At 45.2% G+C, this 23148-nt stretch overlaps 1 protein-coding gene across 1 annotated transcript; it reads left to right on the forward strand.

Annotated features, from left to right (window-relative positions):
- The first annotated feature begins 535 nt into the window (after positions 1–535).
- On the forward strand, positions 536–11104 carry LOC123412604 (protein NRT1/ PTR FAMILY 5.1). Its single transcript, XM_045105556.1, has 3 exons — positions 536–788; positions 913–1130; positions 9381–11104. Exons 1-3 carry the CDS (start codon positions 680–682, stop codon positions 10827–10829), a joined length of 1776 nt encoding a protein of 591 aa, XP_044961491.1. The 5' UTR covers positions 536–679; the 3' UTR covers positions 10830–11104.
- Positions 11105–23148: the final 12044 nt, after the last annotated feature.

A 23148-nucleotide genomic window follows, 5' to 3' on the forward strand; every position in this document is an offset into this window, starting at 1 on the left:
CTTGTAATGAAGCTCGGCCAGTCATAGCGCACTCTATATAAGCCACTTCCGGGCTCCTGCTCAAGGGTTTAGCATCCTGTAATATCTGATATCCCATAAAGAAAACATAGCCTCAGGGCTCGAGACGTAGGGCTGTTAGCACTTCCGAGTGGGGTCCGAACTCGTACATCCAAGTGTATCCACTCCGCTTAGTTAGGCTTCGTCATCCCTTTGTACCCCTTGTACTATTGTCAGGGTCATTCCCACGACACTCGGGACGGCAACGACGACACAGTTTTTTAGTTTTTTATGTATGTTTTTTAATTCGTCTATACTTCATTTGAAATTGAGTAAATTTCGTTGAGTTTGGGCATTTGATATATTTTTTAGTTTGGTTATGTTTTCCCCATGTTCAAAATTTCATCGACAACGCACCAAGAGGCGTTATTTTCACCCGAAAAATGTCTTTGAGGGCCGAACAGTTGAAGATACTCCTAGCATTTTCCTTATAACGACATGTGCCAAAACCGGAGGTGAAGCAGCTACCCCGCGACATGACCCATGAGTCGCTGCCTAGCAAGTAGCCATCCGCCACTCCATATAGACTCAATCATTTTGGTCCAGCCAGCCAAGCTCATTTCGACACACCACGAGGCACGCACTAGAGCATACACATCATACATCGTCGGATCGGACATCGATGGAAGAAGTCAAGCCGGAGTTCACAAAGGATGGCTCCGTCGACCTCCGCGGCCGGCCGGTCGTCGCCGCCCGGACCGGCCGCTGGAAGGCCTGCTCCTTCCTAGTAGGTACTCCAGTGTAGAGCGTACTATCCAGTTCATCGACTCTTAATCAACAAGCTCTTTGGCGCCCGTTCATGTCGATCGATTTCAATCTGATGAGATGAACCCGCGCGTATGTGGATGGATGCAGGGTACGAGGCGTTCGAGCGGATGGCGTTCTACGGGGTGGCGTCGAACCTGGTGGTGTACCTGACGACGCAGATGCGGCAGGAGACGGTGCCGTCGGTGCGCAGCGTCAACAACTGGACGGGCACGGTGTGGATGACGCCCATCGCCGGAGCCTACGTCGCCGACGCCTTCCTCGGCCGCTTCTGGACCTTCACCGTCTCCTCCCTCATCTACCTCTCGGTCAGTACCCAGTGCTCACTAATTTGATCAAAAACTCAGTGCTCACTACGCAACTCCAGCTAGCTAGCTAGCTAGCAAAAATCATCTCCCGGTTGATCTTCGGTCCAATGGATGAGACCAGTTTAATCCCGCAATCCAGCATGTTTCACAACGCGTCCATGAACCTGGGAGCTCGCCCTCAAAACATGATTTTACATTTACATCATTAGCTCTCGTGACTCAAGCAGCACGCCGCAATAGAAAACGTACCAGAAATTACGAAGCAAAATGGGTAGCGGTAGGTATTCGGAAACTGCACCGTGTCTGAAACCGGCCGGAGAGACTAGTCAGTCAGTACTCGGTAGTGTTCAGTCAGAGCCCGACGCTGGTAGTAGCAGAAGATCCTTACGGACAATCGTTGTCAGCTCAGGGCTCAGGCCAACCAACTAGGACTAGTGTTTTGTCATGACGGTTAGGATTACGACCGGACAAGAAAAACGCATTTGGATCTCGGAATCTTTCGGCTGGGAGGAGGAGGATGTACATGTACTGTGAGTATCACGCCAGAAACGTCGCAGAGGCGTGGGCAAAAGCTAGTGCTACTCTGCTTCCGTCCTTCTGTTTCTGCGCTACACGTCCACACGGCGGCCCCACCGGCATCCATCACACAAGCCCCAAGCCCCAAGCATGGCAAAAGGCTACCATGTCCATGCCAATCCAGAACCCAGATTTAGTGCAGCTGGAAATATCTTCACATGTGTCACCCTCCATCACAATAATACTAAGCTTAGTACTTTTTCTGTACCTAAATACTTATTATTAAAAAAAAAACTAATACAAATTTCTCCATCTACAAGTATTGTGGTGCGGAGGGAGTATATCTTAGCAGAAACACTGAAAATAATACTTCTTCCGCTCACAAATATAAGATGTTTTAACTTTTTGTGAATCAGATGTATATAGACATGTTTTATTGATTGTTTCCTTATTTTAGTCCGCATGTAGTCTATACTTTTTTGCAGGGCGCATGTTCTCTACATTGAAGTATTCAAAACAACTTTTATATTTTCCAACGGAGGGATTAATAAGGGAAAGAAAAGGGTATGTGAGGTGCATTTGACCAGCCATCCTCGAGTGTGTTTTTGTGATTTATTTGATGTGATCGATTCTTGGATGAAATCCCAACCCAAGCCGCCTAACACCCCGTCCAAAAATAGTTATAGCTCAAAGCGGATGTATATATACATATTTCCATGCTAGATACATCCCTTTGAGTGACAGTTATCTTCGGAAGTTGTTTTCGGTACTCTTGATTTTATTTGCATGTATTATTATGTATCAGTGTGATCATGTCTTTTTTGGACATAACTTTCTTAAGAAAAATATAAACTCAAGTTTGTCATAGTGACATTTGATAATTATGGATAGTTGCCACGCTCACTCCGACACCGCCCCTCCATCCATGGCCTATAGTTGACATATTACATCTAGGTTTAGACTAATCCACTAACTCCGCGAGCTTTCAACTAATTTTGTAAAACCCTTCGTAAAGAAAGACTACATAAAGCCTTACACAAAATGAATCAACCACCTTAATAAAATTCAGCTCTCAACTAATTGCATCATCCCTTTAAGAAACATCAATCACAATTTTTAAAAGTCTTTCAAGTTTTAACTAATTATGTACATATTTTTTTTTAAATTTAATCACGACTTACAAAAATCCCGACTTTCGAATTTGACAAGTTTTAACGGGAGTATTTTTTAGGTCACAGGGGCCACACGGCCCCCATTTTCATTACAAAAATGAAGCAACATTGTATAAGTAAGAAACCTGATCAAAATAAAACTTTGTGATGCCTAACATTTGGCATCAAGAAGCGCTCCTACATCTTTAGATACGTATACTTGCATCTACATGATGCTACGCCAGGGGAGAACTAATCAAAATAACACATTAAACCTTAGCTCTACATAGGACCAGATCCACTCAACTCCTTCATCCGCATGGCTCAACTTGACACATGAACCAAAATAAATCTGACATAGACTCCTTACAGTACGCCTCCAACCATGATCACGCTTGAAGACATCCCTCGCTACGTGGGCTGTCCTCTTGGTTATTTCCCTAAGATTTTTTGCGCTCCTTTTTGTAGCATAGACCACAAATCCAGAAAAGAACAAAAGGTAAAAATTAAGTCAGTAGGATCTTTAGTCGAAGAACTTTGAAAGCAGGCTTAATTTCTTGCTTTCCAAAATAATCATAGTAAAACAGTCGCACCAGTATACACGACCGCTCGATCTTACCCAATATAATTAGGGAGCTAATTCCGGCAAAAGTCAAAAACCGACAACGGCATATTGGGATTGCCTAGAGCGCTCCAAGTACACCCCAAAGAAAACGAGCAAATGTACAAGTGACAAACAAAGGATCAATACTTTCATGGGCACCACAAAACTCACATTTGTTGGTGCCTTTCCAACCTATTTCACACAAATTATTCTTGGTTAGGATCCTTCCTTTGATCACTAACCATATAAAAGCCTTAATGTTTAGTGGAACTTTCAGTTTCCAATACATCTTAAAAGGAAACACTACTCTCCTAGCAATAACTGATAAAGAGATTTAGCCGAGAACATAGCAAAAGTAGTTAAAAACCATTTGACTTGGTCATGTTCTTCACCCAAAACGACATGTCCACACATATCTAAAAGTTTATTCCGCATATCCAATGTCTCACCATACAGACACTTCTGAATCTAATACAGTTAAATCTTTCTCAAACACTTTAGCAACCATAGTGTTCTAACAGAAAGTAAGATTATATAGGTAAGGATAAAGTTCATAGAGAAACTTGTTCTGGCTTCAAACAACTTCCTACAAGCTGGTTTTATGCCCATTCCCAATAATTCTATGTCAACAACTACAAAATATATCTTTAACACTCATGAGGTCATTCCAAAAATGAGAATTGGCAAAAGATGACTCACATTGAGTCAAAGTTTTTCTCTTCAAATTCTTTGGTCTAATCATATCCCGCCAAACCCCATCTCCATTCTCAAGTCTTCAAAGCCACTTGCACATGATACTAACATTCTTAACATCCAAGTTTGCATCCCCAAACCCCTTGGCCAAACGTAAAGCCAATTAACCAAATGGTACTTTCTAACTACCACTTTCTCTTGCCAAAGCACATTGCATGAAAGAAATTTATTCTTTTGCCCACTTCCTTCGGTAGGGAAAAAAAAGCAAGTACATGTGAGCTTTCGACTAGTTCCACTTCACTTTCTTGAAAGAAAAAGAAAATGTTGAGAAAATATAAAAAATACAAATATTCCCAAAGAGAAAGGATGCCCTAGACACCCCTTAGCTCGCAATCATTCTAGTGGCAGAACATCTTCACCATAGCGGGTCTCAGCATTACCATTGGAGCCGTACATACCTCAAGCCCGAGTACAATGTCTAAAGATACAACAACGTAATTAAATGGACTACCATAAGTCACGCGCTGGTGCCAGAGTTGCCGGATCGGCCTTGGCGGTGGTTCTCGTGGGGTTTTATCGTATTTTGCACTTCATCCGTTTTAAATTAAATGCCTTAAAAATAATTTAATTTTGTATTAAAATTAATACAAAATTAAATCACTTTTAAGTTATTTATTTTGGAACGGAGGGAGTATTATGTTGGTTTAATAGGCGGGAGTACAGACACGGATTTGTAACACACAGGTCTCACGTACCGAGTCCCTCATGTTTGCTTTATTTTTGGCTTCCAACTCTAAACTTTTATATCTTTTGAACGAAAATATCAAATTAAGTTCTATTTCATATTCGTGTTTCTTGTGATGAGGACTTTCAAATAAGATCCATTTTAAATACATTTTGATGTTTTTTGAAAATAAATGTTAAGTTTCAACTCTTAAAACTTAGTACGAACGACTCATAAAATTAGGGTTTTGTGCCCGCGATGGGCAAAAAAAATGTCTTAATGTTTTATCTATGAAACTTGGTAAGAGTGAACGAGAATCGCAAATTTTAGTTGAAAAATTATAAGTTTCAATGATTAAAACTTAGGACATGGCCAATGTATAGCCCTAAAGCTGATGCCCTGCAAGCCAACTAGGCTCGGATGCTATGATGACAGCATGCCCAATGCTTCAATGCGCCACGTGAGGCTTTCCGAGAAGGTCGGTTCTTGGATTGGAAAAATCTAAGGAGAAGGAGAAAAATAAGGGGAGGGTAAGAGAAAAGGTAAAGGAGATGGAGATATGTGGCGACAAATAATGATGCATGTGAGGCAGCAAGGACCAAGCGTGTATGAGCAATAGCCTCAATCTTCTCATGCCTAACAGCATGTCCAGCCGTTCGCCCCCCAGTGGTCCGAAATAGCGCCGAGCTGGGAATCCGCCGGCGCAAAAAATGGCGTGAGGGAGGGGAGCACGGCTTTCCAGCTACCCACCCAAGGGCGCCCCCAGCCGTCGCTTTCGGCCCAGTTTTGGCGTAAATTTGGCTCATTTTAGGCTCATATTCGGCATTCTTCAGCACAAATTGAACAACAATAGTTTTTTTATCCCATAGTTCATCACAGAAATCAATACAAATCAAAAAATAATTTAACAAGTCACTACAAATCAAAAAAGAGCTAGGCGTTGCCCTTCAGCCTTCGTAGGTGCTCCATCAAATTGTGATGCAGTAGTTGATGCACCTGTGGGTCTTGGATCTTCCGACGCGTGTTGAGAAAGACACTCCATGTTGTCAGTAGCTGGTGATCAACTTGGGCAAGAGGACCTTGCCTGTAATATGGTTTTATGTCAAACACTGGCTCCTCCTGCTCGTTCTCAATGATCATGTTGTGCAAGACAATACACCAAGTCATGACTTCCCACATTTGATCTTTCGACCAGGTCTGAGCAGGGTACCAGACAACAGCAAAACGAGTTTGAAGCACACCAAATGCCCGCTTGACATCCTTCCTGCAAGCTTCTTGACGCTTGACGGAATAGGAGTGCTTGCCTCCTGGTGCAGGCTTTGAGATAGTCTTCACAAATGTGGATCATCTCGGATAGATACATCTGCTAGGTAGTATCCCTTGTTGAAGTGGTACCCATTGACCTCGTAGTTAACCGGAGGAGCATGACCTTCAACAAGCTTGGCAAAGACATTCGAGCACTGCAGTACGTTGATGTCATTGTGAGTTCTTGACATACCAAAGAAGGAGTGCTAAATACAGAGGTCATGTGTGGCCACTGCCTCAAGTACCACACTGCAACCTCCTTTGGCGCTTTTGTACATCCCCTGCCAAGAAAATGAACAGTTTTTCCATTTCCAATGCATGCAGTCGATACTCCCAAGCATCCCAGGAAATCCTCTTTCTGCAATTCTGTGCTAGGATCCAAGCAATGTCTTCAGCATTGGGTGATCGCAAATATTGAGGTCCAAAATCTGCCACCGGTGTCGTGTAGAACTTATAGAAACACTCAATGGTGATGTACTCGGCCATGCGTCCATAGTCTTCCAGAATACCACCGGGAGCTCCGTACGCAAGCCTCCTCATAGTTGTCGTGCACTTCTGAAGCGAGGTGAATCCAAGTGTGCCGATGCAATCCTTTTTGCATCCGCAATTACCTGAATCTCAAAACGTTCCTCAAACCAATCATATACTTTATTGAGATAGGTAACTAACCCAAGCCCCCCTATAAGAGCCATATATGAAAATTTCATCTCGTACGGCTCAAGCAGAAACACACAAATTTTCAACGAATATTAGAAAAAAGGTTCAAAACTTCATCAGCCACTGAATCGGGTCGATTTGCCTGTTTTTTTTCTTAATTTTATTTTATGCTCTCAAGATATCAATACATATACAATCTATACATAATGTCTCTCTCTATATCTCTATATTATATATATATATATATAAATATAATATGTACATCATGCAGTAGACCCACCCTCAGAGTAGGTGTTGAACTCCTGATGGAATTCAAAATCCTGAGGAAGAGCTTCCGGCTCATACGATAATGGCGCCAGAATACTTTGTTGTTGTGCACCGGAGCGTCTGCGAAGTAGTCGACGTAGAGCAAGCAATAGCCTTCGAGTCGAAGCCTCTACTTTGCCTTTAGCCGGCCCGCGCCGAGCCACCTCGTCGTGGCTCGACATTGCTCGCGAACAGGCCGTCCAGAGAGGCGAGGACCATGAGGTGTTCTTCATCTTGGGCGTCGACATCAGCTTCCTCCTCCAGCAGCGCCGCGAACACCTCCTCGTCATATGAGTACACATGCCAGGCAAATCGCCGAACACCTAGCGGGTGTGGCGGCCACACACGTGCCCGGAGCGCCGGGAAAATCCATCGGAGAGCCGGGCGGGGGAGGGGGAAAATCTGCGGCGAAGCCGACGGGTTGTAGCGGCGGTAGACAGATGGAGCGGCGTCGGAATCGGCACAGGGGCGGAAAGGTGTAGTGCGCGAGGGACGGTTTCGGAGAAGAAAATGCCTTTTTTCGCGTGACAAGGGGCACGACGCGTCGTCTTCCCCTTCGCCGGTGCCCTCAGCGTGCTGGGTTCGGGCTGGGACCGCCGGGGCCAATTTCGGCCCGAGTCGACGAAAAACGGGCTCCTAGGGGTGTGAGTGGGCCGTTTTTCGCCCATCGACGGAAAAGAATAGGGGGAGGGGGGGCTGGAGATGCTCTAAGTGTTTGATGGTGCATCATCTTTTTTGGCTACCATTGCCCATGTCATTAATTTTTCAAAAATGCTAGACGTACATGATCTTACAAACTTCTACATGCTCTTTCCTAACCAATTAAACATGCCCCCGCGCCGATTTTCAGGTGGGTGGGGCCCATCACTTTCCTTAAACCAATTATGATTTGACAGCTGAAACCCACCCCGTAAAACCTAGCCCATCGATGTAGGATTGTTGTTAAAATTTATGGAAGTGGCTAGAACTCATCTAGATGAGATATAATTTGGTCTCATTCATTTTTTCTATGATATGTTATTGTTTTTTCCCGTGCTTCTTTTCTTGTGTTATGTTGGCTGGGTTGGGCTTGTTTTTACTGCGTAGCTATGTGTCTTGTTTTTTTTTTTACATTTGCATGGCTGAAGTATTCGAGAAAAAAAGGAAGGAAATGCTTACAGGCAAATCTTCTACGCATGTCAACTAGGATATACAATGCATCATGTTTACTGTTGCTTGTGTCTTTTCTTTTTTGCATTTGCATGTCTACTGATGCACATGCAACTGGTCTGACAACCCCCGTTCCGAACCCAGTTACAGTCTCCTCGCATCCAGTGCAATTGCAGCCGGGTTTCAATGCTTGAAGTTGCATGTCTACTGGCGCACATGCAACTGATCTGACAACCCCTGCCCCGAACCCAGTTGCAGTCTCTTTACACCTAGTGCAATTGCAGTCGGGTTCCAATGCTTGAAGTTGCATGTCTAATGGTGCACATGCAACTGGTCTGACAACCCCCGTTCCGAACCCAGTTACAGTCTCTTTGCACCTAGTGCAATTGCACTCGGGTTCCAATGCTTGAAGTTGCATGTCTAATAGTGGACGCGCAACTCGTCCGACAACCTCCGTCCTGACCCAGTTGCAGTCTCATTGCACCCAATGTAATTGCAGCTGAGTTATAATGTTTGAAATTGCATGTCTAATGTTAGACATGCAACTAGCCCGATAACCCTCGCTGTGGCATTGCCTAATGAGCGAAAAATCTGGGAGCACAAAATATAAGTATAAACAATTATTTTCTAGTACATTTAAAAAGTTAACCAAATTTCATCTGAGTAAAAATTAGTTTAAAAAATCTTTAAATGTTCTCTTCCAAACAAACAATGAAAACAAAATAAAATGAAAAAATATTGAAAAAATAAAGGTAAAATAGAAATTTAAATAGGAATAATGGATAAAAAATGAAACAACAAAGAAAACCTAAATAACTAACCCAACCGTCATAACCCCACACAAGCCCAGCGAGCAAAGCCCATCAGGGAAAAAGGTGCGGCGAGCTGAACAGATGGGCAGCCTCATCGCCAGCCGAACAAATCATCGCGAGCCGAACAAAACACAAATCTGGACGTGATTGGATCCTAGGATTAAAAGAATGAATGAGACCAAAATATTTCTCAGCTACTTTAAAAAAAAATATATTTCTCAGCTGAATGAGTTTTAGCAAAACCGAAAATTTATTGTGCTCTCGTACCAACCAAGCAAATGTCGAATGATTCATATGGTTGTTAGTAATGCCGCATGATTCATATGGTTGCAGGGAATGGTTCTGATAACCCTGGCCGTCTCCCTGAAGCCGTTGCACCCGCAGTGCACGGCGGACGGTGACTGCGCCCCGGCGACGCGGCAGCAGGTCGCCTTCCTGTACGCGGCGCTCTACACCATGGCCATCGGCGCGGGCGGGACCAAGCCCAACATCTCGACGTTCGGCGCGGACCAGTTCGACGACTTGGACGCCCGGGAGCGCGAGATCAAGGCCTCGTTCTTCAACTGGTGGCTCTTCAGCTCCTTCGCCGGCGGCCTCGTCGCCGTGCTCGTCCTCGTCTACGTGCAGGAGGAGGTCGGCTGGGGCGTCGGGTACACGATCCCGACGGTCGGCCTCGCCCTGTCTCTCGCGCTGTTCTACGTGGGCACGCCGTTCTACCGGCACAAGCCAGTCACGCGGAGCACGGCGGCCGGCCCGGCGAGGCTGATCGGCAAGGTGCTCAGGGCGGCGTACGCGAACCGGCGATGCCAGCTCACCGGCGAGCTGCATGAGCATGACAAGGCGTGGTACGCCGAGGCCGGGAAGCGGCTCCTGCTCCACACGCCGGCCAACTTCAGGTTCTTGGACAAGGCGGCGATGCGTGAGCGCGAGACGTGCACGGTGACCGAGGTCGAGGAGGTGAAGCTGATCGCCGGCATGATCGTGGTATGGCTGGTGACGCTGGTGCCCTGCACCATCTGGGCGCAGGTGAACACCCTGTTCGTGAAGCAAGGGACGACGCTGGACCGGTCCATGGGCGGCGTCCGCATCCCGGCCGCCTCCCTCGGCAGCTTCATCACCATCTCCATGCTGGTCTCGATCCCGATCTACGACCGCGTGCTGGTGCCGCTGGTCCGCCGGCGCACGGGCAACCCGCGCGGCATCACCCTCCTGCAGCGCCTCGGCATCGGGTGCGCGCTGCAGGTGCTGGTCGTGGCCTGCGCCTGCCTGGTGGAGGTCCGGCGCATGCGGGTGATCCGGCAGCGCGGCTCCGCCCACAGCCCCCACGACACGGTGCCGATGAGCGTCTTCTGGATGCTGCCGCAGTACGTGCTGCTGGGCGTCGGCGACGTGTTCAACTCCGTGGGCATCCTCGAGTTCTTCTACGACCAGTCGCCGGAGGGGATGCGGAGCCTGGGCACCACCTTCTTCACCAGCGGGCTCGGCGTCGGGAACTTCCTCAACAGCCTGCTCGTGACGCTCGTCGACCGGGCCACCAGGGGCAAGGGGGGCCGCGGCAAGAGCTGGATCGGCGACAACCTGAATGACTCGCACCTCGACTACTACTACGTGTTCCTGCTGCTCCTCACCATGGCCAACATGGCGCTCTTCGTGTGGGTGGCCATGAGGTACAAGTACAAGAGAGAGTTCTTGGAGGACTGCGGCGCAATGGAGAAAGAGACCGAGACCGAGATCGAGACCGAGATGGTGGCCGACGGCAAGGTAAAAGGCGGGCCTGCCTGACAACGCAACAAGGGACAGAGCATATATACTGGAGTAGCAGTATATTCTGTACAGAGTAGATGCGCAAAACTGAAGCACGTCCAGCCACCAGAAAGCAAGCCAAACGGAATTTCCGAACCAAAGAATACAAAATTACTACTTTCCTCCGTCCGGAAATATTTGTCGTAGGAATGGATGCATCTAAATATATTTTAGTTCTAGATACATTTTTTTTTATCAATTTGTCCGACAAATAATTCGGGATGGAGGGTAAAAAAATCACACGCGAACCAAAACATAGCAGTGCGAGGTACTCCCTCCGTTATTAAATATACGTCCTTCTAAAGATTTTAATATAAAATACATACAAAGCAAAATGGATGAATGTATATATTTTGAAATGTGTCTAAATACATTCATATATAATATGCACTGAAATCTCTAAAATAACTCATACAACATTTGTTTCTAAATATAAGTATTTAGAAACAAATGTTGTATGAGTTATTTTAGAGATTTCAGTGCATATTATATACAAATATTATGATATCGAGGGAGTAATTAAGAACATAGAGTAAAAAGAACACACGCCTCACACGCCAATCGAAGCGGAATACAAGAGGACGAAATGGCCACACAGCTAAGAGCATCTCGAGTCGCGCCCCCAAGACGCCCTCCCAAGCGTCCCGGTGAAAAATCGTCCCAGCGGCGCCCCGAGGACGTCGTTTTACGTGGATTTGGCCAAAACTAGCCTCGGTGACCCCAGGCCAAACCCAGCCCCGGAGAGGCGCCTGGAGGCGTTCGGCACTATTTTTACATGTACAAATCCCATCGGCAACCCTCTCTCCTCGCTCTCCTCTCTTTTTCTACAAGGCCCATCATGTGCATGCAAAAAAAGAATCTGCCCTCCCTCACTCTCCTCATGTGGCCGGCTGGGTTGGGGGACAAGTGGAAAATTTGTCCCCCCCCCCAAATTTTCGTCGACAACCCCTCAAGCGACGAAAAATGCCTCTAGGGAGCCAATGGCTGAAGATGCTCTAACCAGACGAAAGAGACAGGAAAACTTCAAAGCCAACGATGCATTGTATGTGTGGAATCAACCAAGTAAGCCCAACCGACATGCCAATGTATAATGCACCGACCAACGGAGAGCGACTAGTTAGGAAACGCTCCTTCAGGAGCCTTCAGCGAACGCTCTCATGCATCATTACTTGGCGCATTCTCAGCCGCCGTCATGTGTCGTGCTCTGAGCGTTTTCTTCGGATTTTATTATTTTTATTTTTCCGCATGCGTTTTTCACTTTTTAGATTGGTTTCTTTCTAGTTTTTTTGGGTGTTTCAGTTTTTCACCGACCATTCTTTGTTTTTTGACGTATTTTTTATTTTTACACGAAATAACGTGTTTTTATTTATTTATTCATGAGAGGCACGGCCGCGTCTCTCGGAAATAGAAAAATCCATTTTTTTTGAGAGGCACGGTTTTGCCTCCGCGAGAGGCATGACCGTGCCCCTTAGAAAGAAAAAAAATGTGTTTTCTGTTTTTCACGAGACACACGGTTTTGATTCTTTTTCAAAAGTACGCCAGATTTGGTACCAAATTCGAAAACCGATAGCCCAAATTGGAAAAATTCACAAATGGTACCCCGTCGGCCTCTGGTGGGCCGAAGAGTGGCCCGTCGGCCGGCGGGAGACCGAAGGGGGACCGGTCGGGTTGCGAGCGGCCGAAGGGGGCCCGTCGGCCCACTGGTGGCCGAATAGCCACATGTCGGCTTGTGGGCGGCCGAAGAGGGCCCATCGGCCTCCAGGAGGCCAAAGAGCCCCTAGATAAGGCCGACCTGAGTTTAAAAACATAGTTGAGAATTCGTGAAACACCCCAGTCTTTGTGAGAGGCGCTATAGAAGTTTGGATGTGTAAATCTAAACGTCTCAGGAAGAAGATTAAAGGCTGGAGTATCAATATCGACTCGGCCATTAAGAGGAAAAAGAAAGACCTGATTCAAGAGTTTGACATTTTAGACGTGTTTGCCGAGAATGACCGCAGTTTCGCGGAGGATAAAACTAGGATGAACGAAATCAAGTTGGAACTTGAGAGTATTATGAGGAAAGAGGAGACTGCCTTGTGGCGGAGATCTAGAGATCGTAGAATTAAAGATGGTGACAAGAACAATGCGTATTTCCACGATCTAGCTAATCATAGACACCGTAAGAATCACTTAACGGAATTAGTTGGAGATCGTGGGACTGTGCATACCACGGGAGAGATGTTAGATGTGGCGACTTCTTTTTATAAAGATTTATTTAGCCATGAAGAGAGACATAACATTCATCTGGGGCCTTCCTTTTGGAAGGAGGAGGAGTTGATTTCTGAAGAAGAAAATGAGAATCTTCAGAAAAACATCTCTGAGGTGGAAGTAAAAGAGGCCATCTTTGGCTCTTATAATAATGGTGCTCCTAGTCCTGATGGATATTCCTTTTTATTTTACCAAACATTCTGGGATCTTTTAAAAACTGACTTTATGGCTATGGTCAAAGATTTTGAGGAGGGTAGATTAGATATCCATAGACTCAATTTTGCGCTAATTGTTTTGATTCCTAAGGAGCCTGGGGCCAATACTATGAAGAAATTTAGACCAATCAACTTGCGTAACTCTGGGGTAAATTTTTTCTCTAAAATCCTTACCAATAGATTATCTCCTATTAGTGATAGATTAATCTCCCCTAATCAAACTGCTTTTATTAAAGGGAGATATATCCTTGAGAGTGTGGTGCTAGCTCATGAAGTTATCCACGAGATTAAAAAGTTTGAGATACCTGGGCTTGTGCTCAAATTAGATTATGAGAAAGCATATGATAGAGTTAGTTGGGATTTCTTGTTTGAGATGTTGGAATCCCGTGGTTTTGGTGCTAAATGGATCTCTTGGATTAAATGCCTGTTATTACATAGCACCTTTAGTGTGCGGATCAATGATACTACTGGTCCTTACTTTGTTGGTGGTAAAGGTCTTAAACAAGGTGATCCTATCTCCCCTATACTATTCAACCTGGTTGCTGATGTATTTTCTAAAATGCTTATCAAAGCTGCCTCATGTGGGTTGATCTCGGGCCTATTAGATAATATCATTCCAGGGGGAGTTGTTAGTCTGCAATATGCAGATGATACTCTCCTCTTTCTAGAGGATTCATATGATAAAGCTAGAAATTTTAAATGGATCTTATCCTGTTTTGAAAATTTGTCAGGGATGAAAATTAATTTTCATAAAAGTGATCTCATTACTATTAACGTGGCTGAGGATAGAACGAGGGTTTTTGCCCAGATTTTCTGCTGCAATTTGGGATCTTTTCCTATTAAATATTTGGGAGTTCCTTTACACTATGATAAATTGAGAAAGGAGGACCTCCAACCTTTGATTGACAGAATCATTAAGGGTATATCTGGCTGGTTGGGTAGATACTTAACATACAGAGGCAAGATTATCCTGCTGTGTGCTTGCATTGTGAGTATTCCGGCCTATCTAATGGCAGTCATGAAATTTCCAAAATGGGCCATTAAAGCCATTAATTCCCAGATGTCTCACTTCTTATGGGGGAACATGGGGGAACAACATAAGTATCACCTAGCCCATTGGGGCCTAGTTTCTAGAAAGAAAGAATTTGGTGGTTTGGGGATACCCAACATTAAAGAATTTAATATGGCCTTACTAGCTTCATGGGGAAAAAGATTTTTTAATGATGTGGATAGTGACTGGAAGAAAATTCTGAGATATAAATACAATGTGTCTAACCCAAATATATTCTGGTCTAGGCAGCAGGGAGGCTCTCCCTTTTGGAAGAGTGTGACATGGGATTTAAATGCCACTAGAACCTTATATAGATGGAATATTGGTAATGGTAATCATATTAGTTTCTGGCATGACATTTGGGCTGGAGATTGTTCTCTGAAAGTAAGATTTTGGAGCCTATTTGAGATATGTAATCAACAGGACTGTACAGTTTCTCAGGTTTGGAATGGGACATCTCTTAGGTTGTCCTTTAGAAGGTGTGTAGCTAATAATGGTATGAATGACTGGAATAAGCTCATTGATTTTATTAAGAGCTTTTACCTAACTGATCTACATGATAAACCAATCTGGGAATTAGAATCTAATGGGATCTACTATGTACGCTCCTTCTACAAGTTCATAAACTTTGGTGGTGTGGTTTCTCCTTTTGGAGATAGCTTATGGAAAACTTTGTGCCCTCAAAGTATTCATGTGTTCCTTTGGCTTTGTTTATATAATAAAATATTAACCAGAGATAATGTTGCTAAAAGGAAACACCTTGATGATTTGACGTGCTTGTTTTGTAATGAACCTGGATCTATACAACACCTTTTCTTTGAGTGCATTAATGTTGGTGTTATGTGGACAACTATATCTGAATTTTTTTCATTGCAATGAAATGCGTTGTTTTCGTGATGTAGCTTCCTTTTGGAGACTGAATAAAAAGGAAAAAAATGCTCAATATGATTATTGCTGCCTCCTTGTGGAGTGTTTGGACACTAAGAAATGAATTTTGCTTCCAGGGGCGCACTTGGAGAGGTCTAGGCTGCGTCCTTGTCAAGTTAAAAGGGATTTTGCAACAATGGTCGGCTCTCTGCGACGCTGCTCAAATGGTTATAATGAAGAACTTTGTCACAATGCTGGACAGGTGCCGGGGGGAGCTGCTGAGGATCGCCTGGAGTAGAGATCAAAGCTGATTCTTCTCTTTCTCCACCTGGCTGTAATATATAAGAGTTGTGTTTTGGTGGTTTAAATTGTAGCTGGGCTGAGTACTTGTTTTCCTTTCCTAGGAAAAGGGGCTGTAGGGAAGATGACCTACAGGTTCGAAAAGACATAATCGTTTCGATGCGATGTTTGTTTCTGGCTTTGCTCTGCTTCAATAAAATGGGGCAGGGGGAAACCCCTTTCTTTCAAAAAAAAGGCCGACCGAGACCTTCTACCTCCTCAATCGCTGGCTCCTCTTCTCTCTCTCGTTTTCTTCCCTCATTTTGCCCCCCTCCGATCTCCCTCCATCCTCCACCCATTTTCCTATTCAATCCGCTGAAACAATAGATCATACCCATCTCCACCGGCCTACCTACGTTCTCATTTTGTGCCATGGGGTAGTTTTTTGTTCATTTGGAGGAGCCATGGCGGGGTGGTGGAGGTGTGGATGGTGAGGAGATGGTGTGGTGGAGAGGAAGAAGAAGGTGGAAAGGAAGAAGAAGGGGACACACGCATCGAAGGTATACCGATTTTTTACTGTAGGTTCTTTTTAGTGTAGGTTTATTTAGTGTACGCAGGTTTATTTTAGTATGAATTTGTTCGTTGCGTATAATGACAAGCTCGAAATGTCTAACAGGTGAAAATGTTTGAATCCGTAAATTTGACTGTTTATTACCGCCCTGGTAATGTTTGATATAATGAGTTGGGGGTTGGTCTTAGCGAGTTTAAAAAAAGGCGTCATGACACTTTCAGACCCAGAAAGACTGGACATTAGGCAGTTGAAGCACTGGTTGACTACTAGTTTTGAGCTGGATCTTGAAGTCTGTCCCGTTAGTATTCATGCATTGTAGACCAAATCTTGTAAAAATGTCAAGTGGGAGTTGATGCCGATAGATAGGATCCAACATTGGTTGTCCTTGTTAAGTCGTTCCAGAGACTGAAGAATCTACTCATATGCCCTAGTGCAACCAGTGGCGAAGGAGGAGAATTTCGTACATGTCAACGTGTGGTATGAACCAGGCCAGGGTAGTCTAGTGGCTAACAAGATTTATGTATCCAGGTCACGACCATCGAATGTGGATGCTAGCCAAGCCAAGAAAGATTCATATTATGTGCCACACAATGTTAGCGGTCATGATACTGGGGAGAGTATTCAGTCGATAGTATTAGCTGGCTCTGGTGTTGCTGATGGGGATGAGCAAGGCGACGAAATGCATAGGGTGATGGAGGAAGAGAACGAGGATGGTGTTGGGTTACGTAGCATAAATTCAAAATTTTCCTACGCCTATTCAGATCTTCCTATGGAGAAACCAGCAACAAGAGAGGGGTAAGAGCATCTTCATACCTTTGAAGATCGCTAAGCGGAAGCGTTGCTAGAACGCGGTTGATGGAGTCGTACTCGCAGCGATTCCGATCTAGTGCCGAACTACGGCACCTCCGCGTTCAACACATGTGCAGCCTGGTGACGTCTCCCGCACCTTGATCCAGCAAGGAGGAGGGAGAGGTTGGGGAAGAACTCCAGCAGCACGACGACGTGGTGTCGATGGAGAGACGAGGTCTCCCAGCAGGGCTTCGCCAAGCACCGGCAGAGAGGAGGAGGAAGAAGGGCAGGGCTGCGCCGAGAGAGAGGGAGAAGTCTATCTCACAATGGCGAAAAGTGCCCGGTATATATAGGGGAAGGGAGGGGATGCACTCCCTTGAGGGTTTCCCCCTCCTCGGGGGCAGCCCTAGATGGGGCTGGTGCGGCGGCCAAGGGGGGAGGAGGGGTGTGGCTTAGGGTTTGCCCCCCCTTTTCTCTTCCCTGCGCATTGGGCTGAGTGGGGAGGCGCACCAGCCCACCTAGGGGCTGGTTCCCTCCCCCACTTGGCCCATCTTACCTCCCGGGGTCGTTGCCCCCCTTCGGTGGACCCCCAGGGCCACCTCTTGTGGTCCTGGTGGTCCCGGTACGTTACCGGTGATCCCCGAAACACTTCCGGTGTCCGAAACCATCCGTCCTATATATCAATCTTTACCTCCGGACCATTCCGGAGCTCTTGGTGACGTCCGGGATCTCATCCGGGACTCCGAACAACTTTAGTAACCTCGTATAACAATTCCCTATAACCCTAGCATCACCGAACCTTAAGTGTGTAGACCCTACGGGTTCGGGAGACACGCAGACATGACCGAGACACCTCTCTGGCCAATAACCATCAGCGGGGTCTGGATACCCATGGTGGCTCCCACTTGCTCCACGATGATCTCATCGGATGAACCACGACGTCAAGGATTCAATCAATCCCGTATACAATTCCCTTTGTCTGTCGGTATAGAAGTTGCCCGAGATTCGATCGTCGGTATACCAATACCTTGTTCAATCTCGTTACCGGTAAGTCTCTTTACTCGTTCCGTAGCACGTCATCGTGTGACTAACTCCTTAGTTACATTGATCTCATAATGATGTTCTACCGAGTGGGCCCAGAGATACCTCTCCGTCACACGGAGTGACAAATCCCGATCTCGATTCGTAGCAACCCAACAGACACTTTCGGAGGTACCCGTAGTGCACCTTTATAGTCACCCAGTTACGTTGTGACGTTTGATACACCCAAAGCACTCCTACGGTATCCGGGAGTTGCACAATCTCACGGTCGAAGGAAAAGATACTTTACATTAGAAAAGCTTTAGCATACGAACAATACGATCTAGTGCTATGCTTAGGATTGGGTCTTGTCCATCACATCATTCTCCTAATGATGTGATCCCGCTATCAATGACATCTAATGCCCATGATCAGGAAACCATGATCATCTATTGACTAACGAGCTAGCCAACTAGAGGCTTGCTAGGGACACTTTGTGATCTATTTATTCACACATGTATTACTGTTTCCTGCTAATACAATTATAGCATGAACAATAGACGATTATCATGAACAAGGAAATATGATAATAACCATTTTATTATTGCCTCTAGGGCATATTTCCAACAGTCTCCCACTTGCACTAGAGTCAATAATCTAGTTACATTGTGATGTATCGAACACCCATAGCATTATGGTGTTGATCATGTTTTGCTCGTGGAAGAGGTTTAGTCAACGGGTCTGCAACATTCAGATCCATGTGTACTTTACAAATATCTATCACTCCACTTTGGACATGGTCCTGGATGGAGTTGTAGCGGCGTTTGATGTGCTTCGTCTTCCGGTGAAACCTGGGCTCCATGGCTATGGCAATGGCCCCAGTGTTATCACAGAAGAGTGTCATTGGACCCGACGCGCTTGGAACCACTCCAAGGTCGGTGATGAGCTCCTTCATCCAAATTCCTTCATGAGGTGCTTCTGAAGCAGCTATGTACTCCGCTTCACATGTAGATGCTACCACGACTTATTGCTTGCTGCTGCACCAGCTCACTGCCCCACCATTCAACACATATACATATCCGGTTTTTGACTTAGAGTCATCCGGATCTGTGTCGAAGCTAGCGTCGACGTAACCCTTTACGACGAGCTCTTCGTCACCTCCATAAACGAGAAACATTTCCTTAGTTATTTTCAGGTACTTAAGGATATTCTTGACCACTGTCTAGTGTTCCATACCGGGATCACTTTGGTACCTCCCTACCAAACTTATGGCAAGGTTTATATCAGGTCTGGTACACAGCATGGCATACATTAGAGAGCCCACGACAGAAGCGTAGGGGACAGAACTCATCTTCTCTCTTTCTGCTGCCGTGGTCGGCGACGGAGTCTTACTCAATCTCATACCTTGCAAAACTGGCAAGAACCCTTTTTTTGAGTTTTCCATATTGAACTTCTTCAATATCTTGTCAAGGTATGTACTTTGCGAAAGACCTATGAGGCGTCTCGATCTATCTCTATAGATCTTGATGCCTAATATGTATGCAGCTTCTCCAAGGTCCTTCATTGAAAAACTCTTGTTCAAATAGGCCTTTATGCTCTCCAACATTTTTGTATTGTTCCCCATCAATAATATGTCATCTACATACAGTATGAGGAAAGCTACAGAGCTCCCACTCACTTTCTTGTACAGACAGGCTTCTCCGTAAACCTGTATGAACCCAAACGCTTTAATCACCTCATTAAAGCGAATGTTCCAACTCCGAGATGCTTGCACCAGCCCATAGATGGAGCGCTGGAGCTTGCACACTTTGTTAGCACCCTTAGGGTCGACAAAACCTTCTGGTTGCATCATATACAACTCTTCCTTAAGGTTCCCGTTAAGGAACGCTGTTTTGACGTCCATTTGCCAAATTTCATAATCATAAAAGGCGGCAATTGCTAACATGATTCGGACTGATTTCAGCTTCGCTACGGGAGAGAAAGTCTCTTCGTAGTCAACTCCTTGAATTTGTCGAAAACCCTTTGCGACAAGTCGAGCTTTGTAAACGGTTACATTACCGTTTGCATCAGTCTTCTTCTTGAAGATCCATTTATTTTCTATGGCTCGCCGGTCATCGGGCAAGTCCACCAAAGTCCATACTTTATTCTCATACATGGATCCTATCTCGGATCTCATAGCTTCAAGCCATGTGTTGGAATCCAGGCCCGCCATCGCTTCTTCGTAGTTCGAAGGTTCACCGTTGTCTAACAACATGATTTCCATCATAGGGTTGCCGTACCACTCTGGTGCGGAGCATGCCCTTGTGGACCTTCGCGGTTCAGCAGTAACTTGATCCGAAGCTTCATGATTATCATCATTAACTTCCTCTTCAGTTGGTGTAGGCGCCACAGGAACAATTTCCCGTGTTGCGCTACTATCTTGTTCGAGAGGGGGTGTAGTTACCTCATCAAGTTCTACCTTCCTTCCACTTACTTCTTTCGAGAGAAACTCTTTCTCTAGAAAGGATCCGTTCTTGGCAACAAAGGTTTTACCTTCGTATCTAAGATAGAAGGTATACCTAATAGTTTCCTTAGGGTATCCTATGAATACGCATTTCTCCGCTTTGGGTTCGAGCTTTTCTGGTTGAAGTTTCTTCACATAAGCATCGCAGCCCCAAACTTTAAGAAATGACAACTTAGGTTTCTTGCCAAACCATAGTTCATACGGTGTCGTCTCAACGGATTTAGACGGTGCCCTATTTAAAGTGAATGCTGCAGTTTCTAATGCGTATCCCCAAAATGATAGCGGTAAGTCGGTAAGAGACATCATAGATCGTACCATATCTAATAAAGTGCGATTACGAAGTTCACACACTCCGTTGCGTTGCGGTGTGCCAGGCGGCGTCAGTTGTGAAACGATTCCACACTTCCTTAGGTGTGTGCCAAACTTGTGACTCAAATATTCTCGTCCACGATCAGATCGTAGACATTTAATTTTTCTGTCACGTTGATTCTCAACCTCACTCTAAAATTCCTTGAACTTTTCAAACGTCTCAGATTTGTGCTTCATCAAGTAGATATACCCATACCTATTCAAATCATCGGTGAGAGTGAGAACATAACGATAGCCACCGCGAGCTTCAACGTTCATTGGACCACACACATCAGTATGTATTATTTCCAATAAGTCGGTTGCTCTCTCCATTATTCCTGAGAATGGAGTCTTAGTCATCTTGCCCATGAGGCACGGTTCGCATGTGTCAAATGATTCAAAGTCAAGAGACTCTAATAGTCCATCAGTATGGAGCTTATTCATGCGCTTAACGCCGATATGACCAAGGCGGCAGTGCCACAAGTATGTGGGACTATCATTATCAACTTTACATCTTTTGGCACTCACACTATGAATATGTGTAACATCACGATCGAGATTCATCAAGAATAAACCATTTACCAGCGGAGCATGACCATAAAACATATCACTCATATAAATAGAACAACCATTATTCCCTGACTTAAATGAGTAGCTGTCTCGCATTAGGCAAGACCCTGATACAATGTTCATGCTTAAAACTGGTACTAAATAACAATTAGTAAGGTTTAAAACTAATCCCGACGGTAGATGTAGAGGTAGCGTGCCGACGGCGATCACATCGACCTTGGAACCATTCCCGACGCGCAAAGTCACCTCGTCCTTGGCCAGTCTCCGCTTATTCCGCAATTCCTGCTTTGAGTTGCAAATGTGAGCAACAACACCGGTATCAAATACCCAGGAGCTACTATGAGCGCTGGTAAGGTACACATCAATAACATGTATATCACATATACCTTTAACGTTGCCGGCCTTCTTGTCCGCTAAGTATTTGGGGCAGTTCCGCTTCCAGTGACCTTTTTCCTTGCAATAGAAGCACTCAGTCTCAGGCTTGGATCCATTCTTTTTCTTCTTCCCGGCATCTGGCTTACCGGGCGCGGCAACAGCTTTGCCGTCTTTCTTGAAGTTCTTCTTACCCTTGCCTTTCTTGAAACTAGTGGTCTTGTTGACCATCAACACTTGATGCTCTTTCTTGATTTCTACTTCTGCAGACTTGAGCATCGAGTACAACTCATGAATGGTCTTCTCCATCCCTTGCATGTTGTAGTTAAGCACAAAGCCTTTGTAGCTTGGTGGGAGAGACTGGAGGATTCTGTCAATTATAGCATCATCCGGAAGTTCGACTCCAAGAGAAGTCAGACGATCGTGTAACCCAGACATTTTGAGTATGTGCTCACTGACATAACTGTTCTCCTCCATCTTACAGCTAAATAACTTGTCGGAGACTTCATATCTCTCGACACGGGCATGAGCTTGAAAAACTAGCTTCAGCTCCTGGAACATCTCATATGCCCAGTGTTGCTCAAAACGCCTTTGGAGCCCCGTTTCTAAACTGTATAACATGCCACACCTAACCAGAGAGTAGTCATCACTCCGCGTTTGCCAGACGTTCAAAATGTCCTAGGCTGCTGCGGGAGCGGGAGGGTCACCTAGCGGCGCATCAAGGACATAAGCCTTTTTAGCTGCTTCAAGGATGAGCTTCAAGTTGCGAACCCAGTCCGCATAGTTGCTACCATCATCTTTCAGCTTGTTTTTCTCTAGGAATGCGTTGAAATTGAGGTTGACGTTGGCCATCTACAATATTTATGAAGACAACTTTTAGACTAAGTTCATGACAATTAAGTTCATTTAATCAAATTAAGTATGAATTCCCACTTAAATCGACATCCCTCTAGTCATCTAAGTGATACATGATCCATGTTGACTAACCCGTGACCGATCATCACGTGAGACGGACTAGTCACCATGGTGAGCAACTTCATGCTGATCGTATTCAACCATACGACTCATGTTCGACCTTTCGGTCTCTTGTATTTGAGGTCATGTCTGTACATGCTAAGCTCGTCGAGTCAACCTAGGTGTTTCGCGTGTGTAAATCTGGCTTACACCCGTTGTATGCGAACGTTAGAATCTATCACACCCGATCATCACGTGGTGCTTCGAGACAACGATCCTTCGCAATGGTGCACACTTAGGGGAATACATTCTCGAAATTTTAAGAGGGATCATCTTATTATGCTACCGTCGTTCTAAGCAATAAGATGAAAAACATGATAAACATCACAATGCAATCATATAGTGACATGATATGACCATTATCATCTTTGCCCTTTGGATCTCCATCTTCAGGCATCGCATGATCATCATCGTCACCGGCGTGACACCATGATCTCCATTATCATGATCTC

The sequence above is a fragment of the Hordeum vulgare genome, chromosome 7H (genome assembly GCF_904849725.1).
Source record: "Hordeum vulgare subsp. vulgare chromosome 7H, MorexV3_pseudomolecules_assembly, whole genome shotgun sequence".
In the NCBI taxonomy this organism is placed as follows: Eukaryota; Viridiplantae; Streptophyta; class Magnoliopsida; order Poales; family Poaceae; genus Hordeum; species Hordeum vulgare.

What these genes read in the sequence shown, in the direction of transcription:
- LOC123412604 (XM_045105556.1), top strand. Translation starts at nt 680, where the DNA reads ATGGAAGAAGTCAAGCCGGAGTTCACAAAGGATGGCTCCGTCGACCTC. An exon ending in GGCCTGCTCCTTCCTAGTAG is followed by an intron (nt 789 to 912) that starts GTACTCCAGTGT and finishes GGATGGATGCAG; the next exon opens with GGTACGAGGCGTTCGAGCGG. An exon ending in CCTCCCTCATCTACCTCTCG is followed by an intron (nt 1,131 to 9,380) that starts GTCAGTACCCAG and finishes ATATGGTTGCAG; the next exon opens with GGAATGGTTCTGATAACCCT.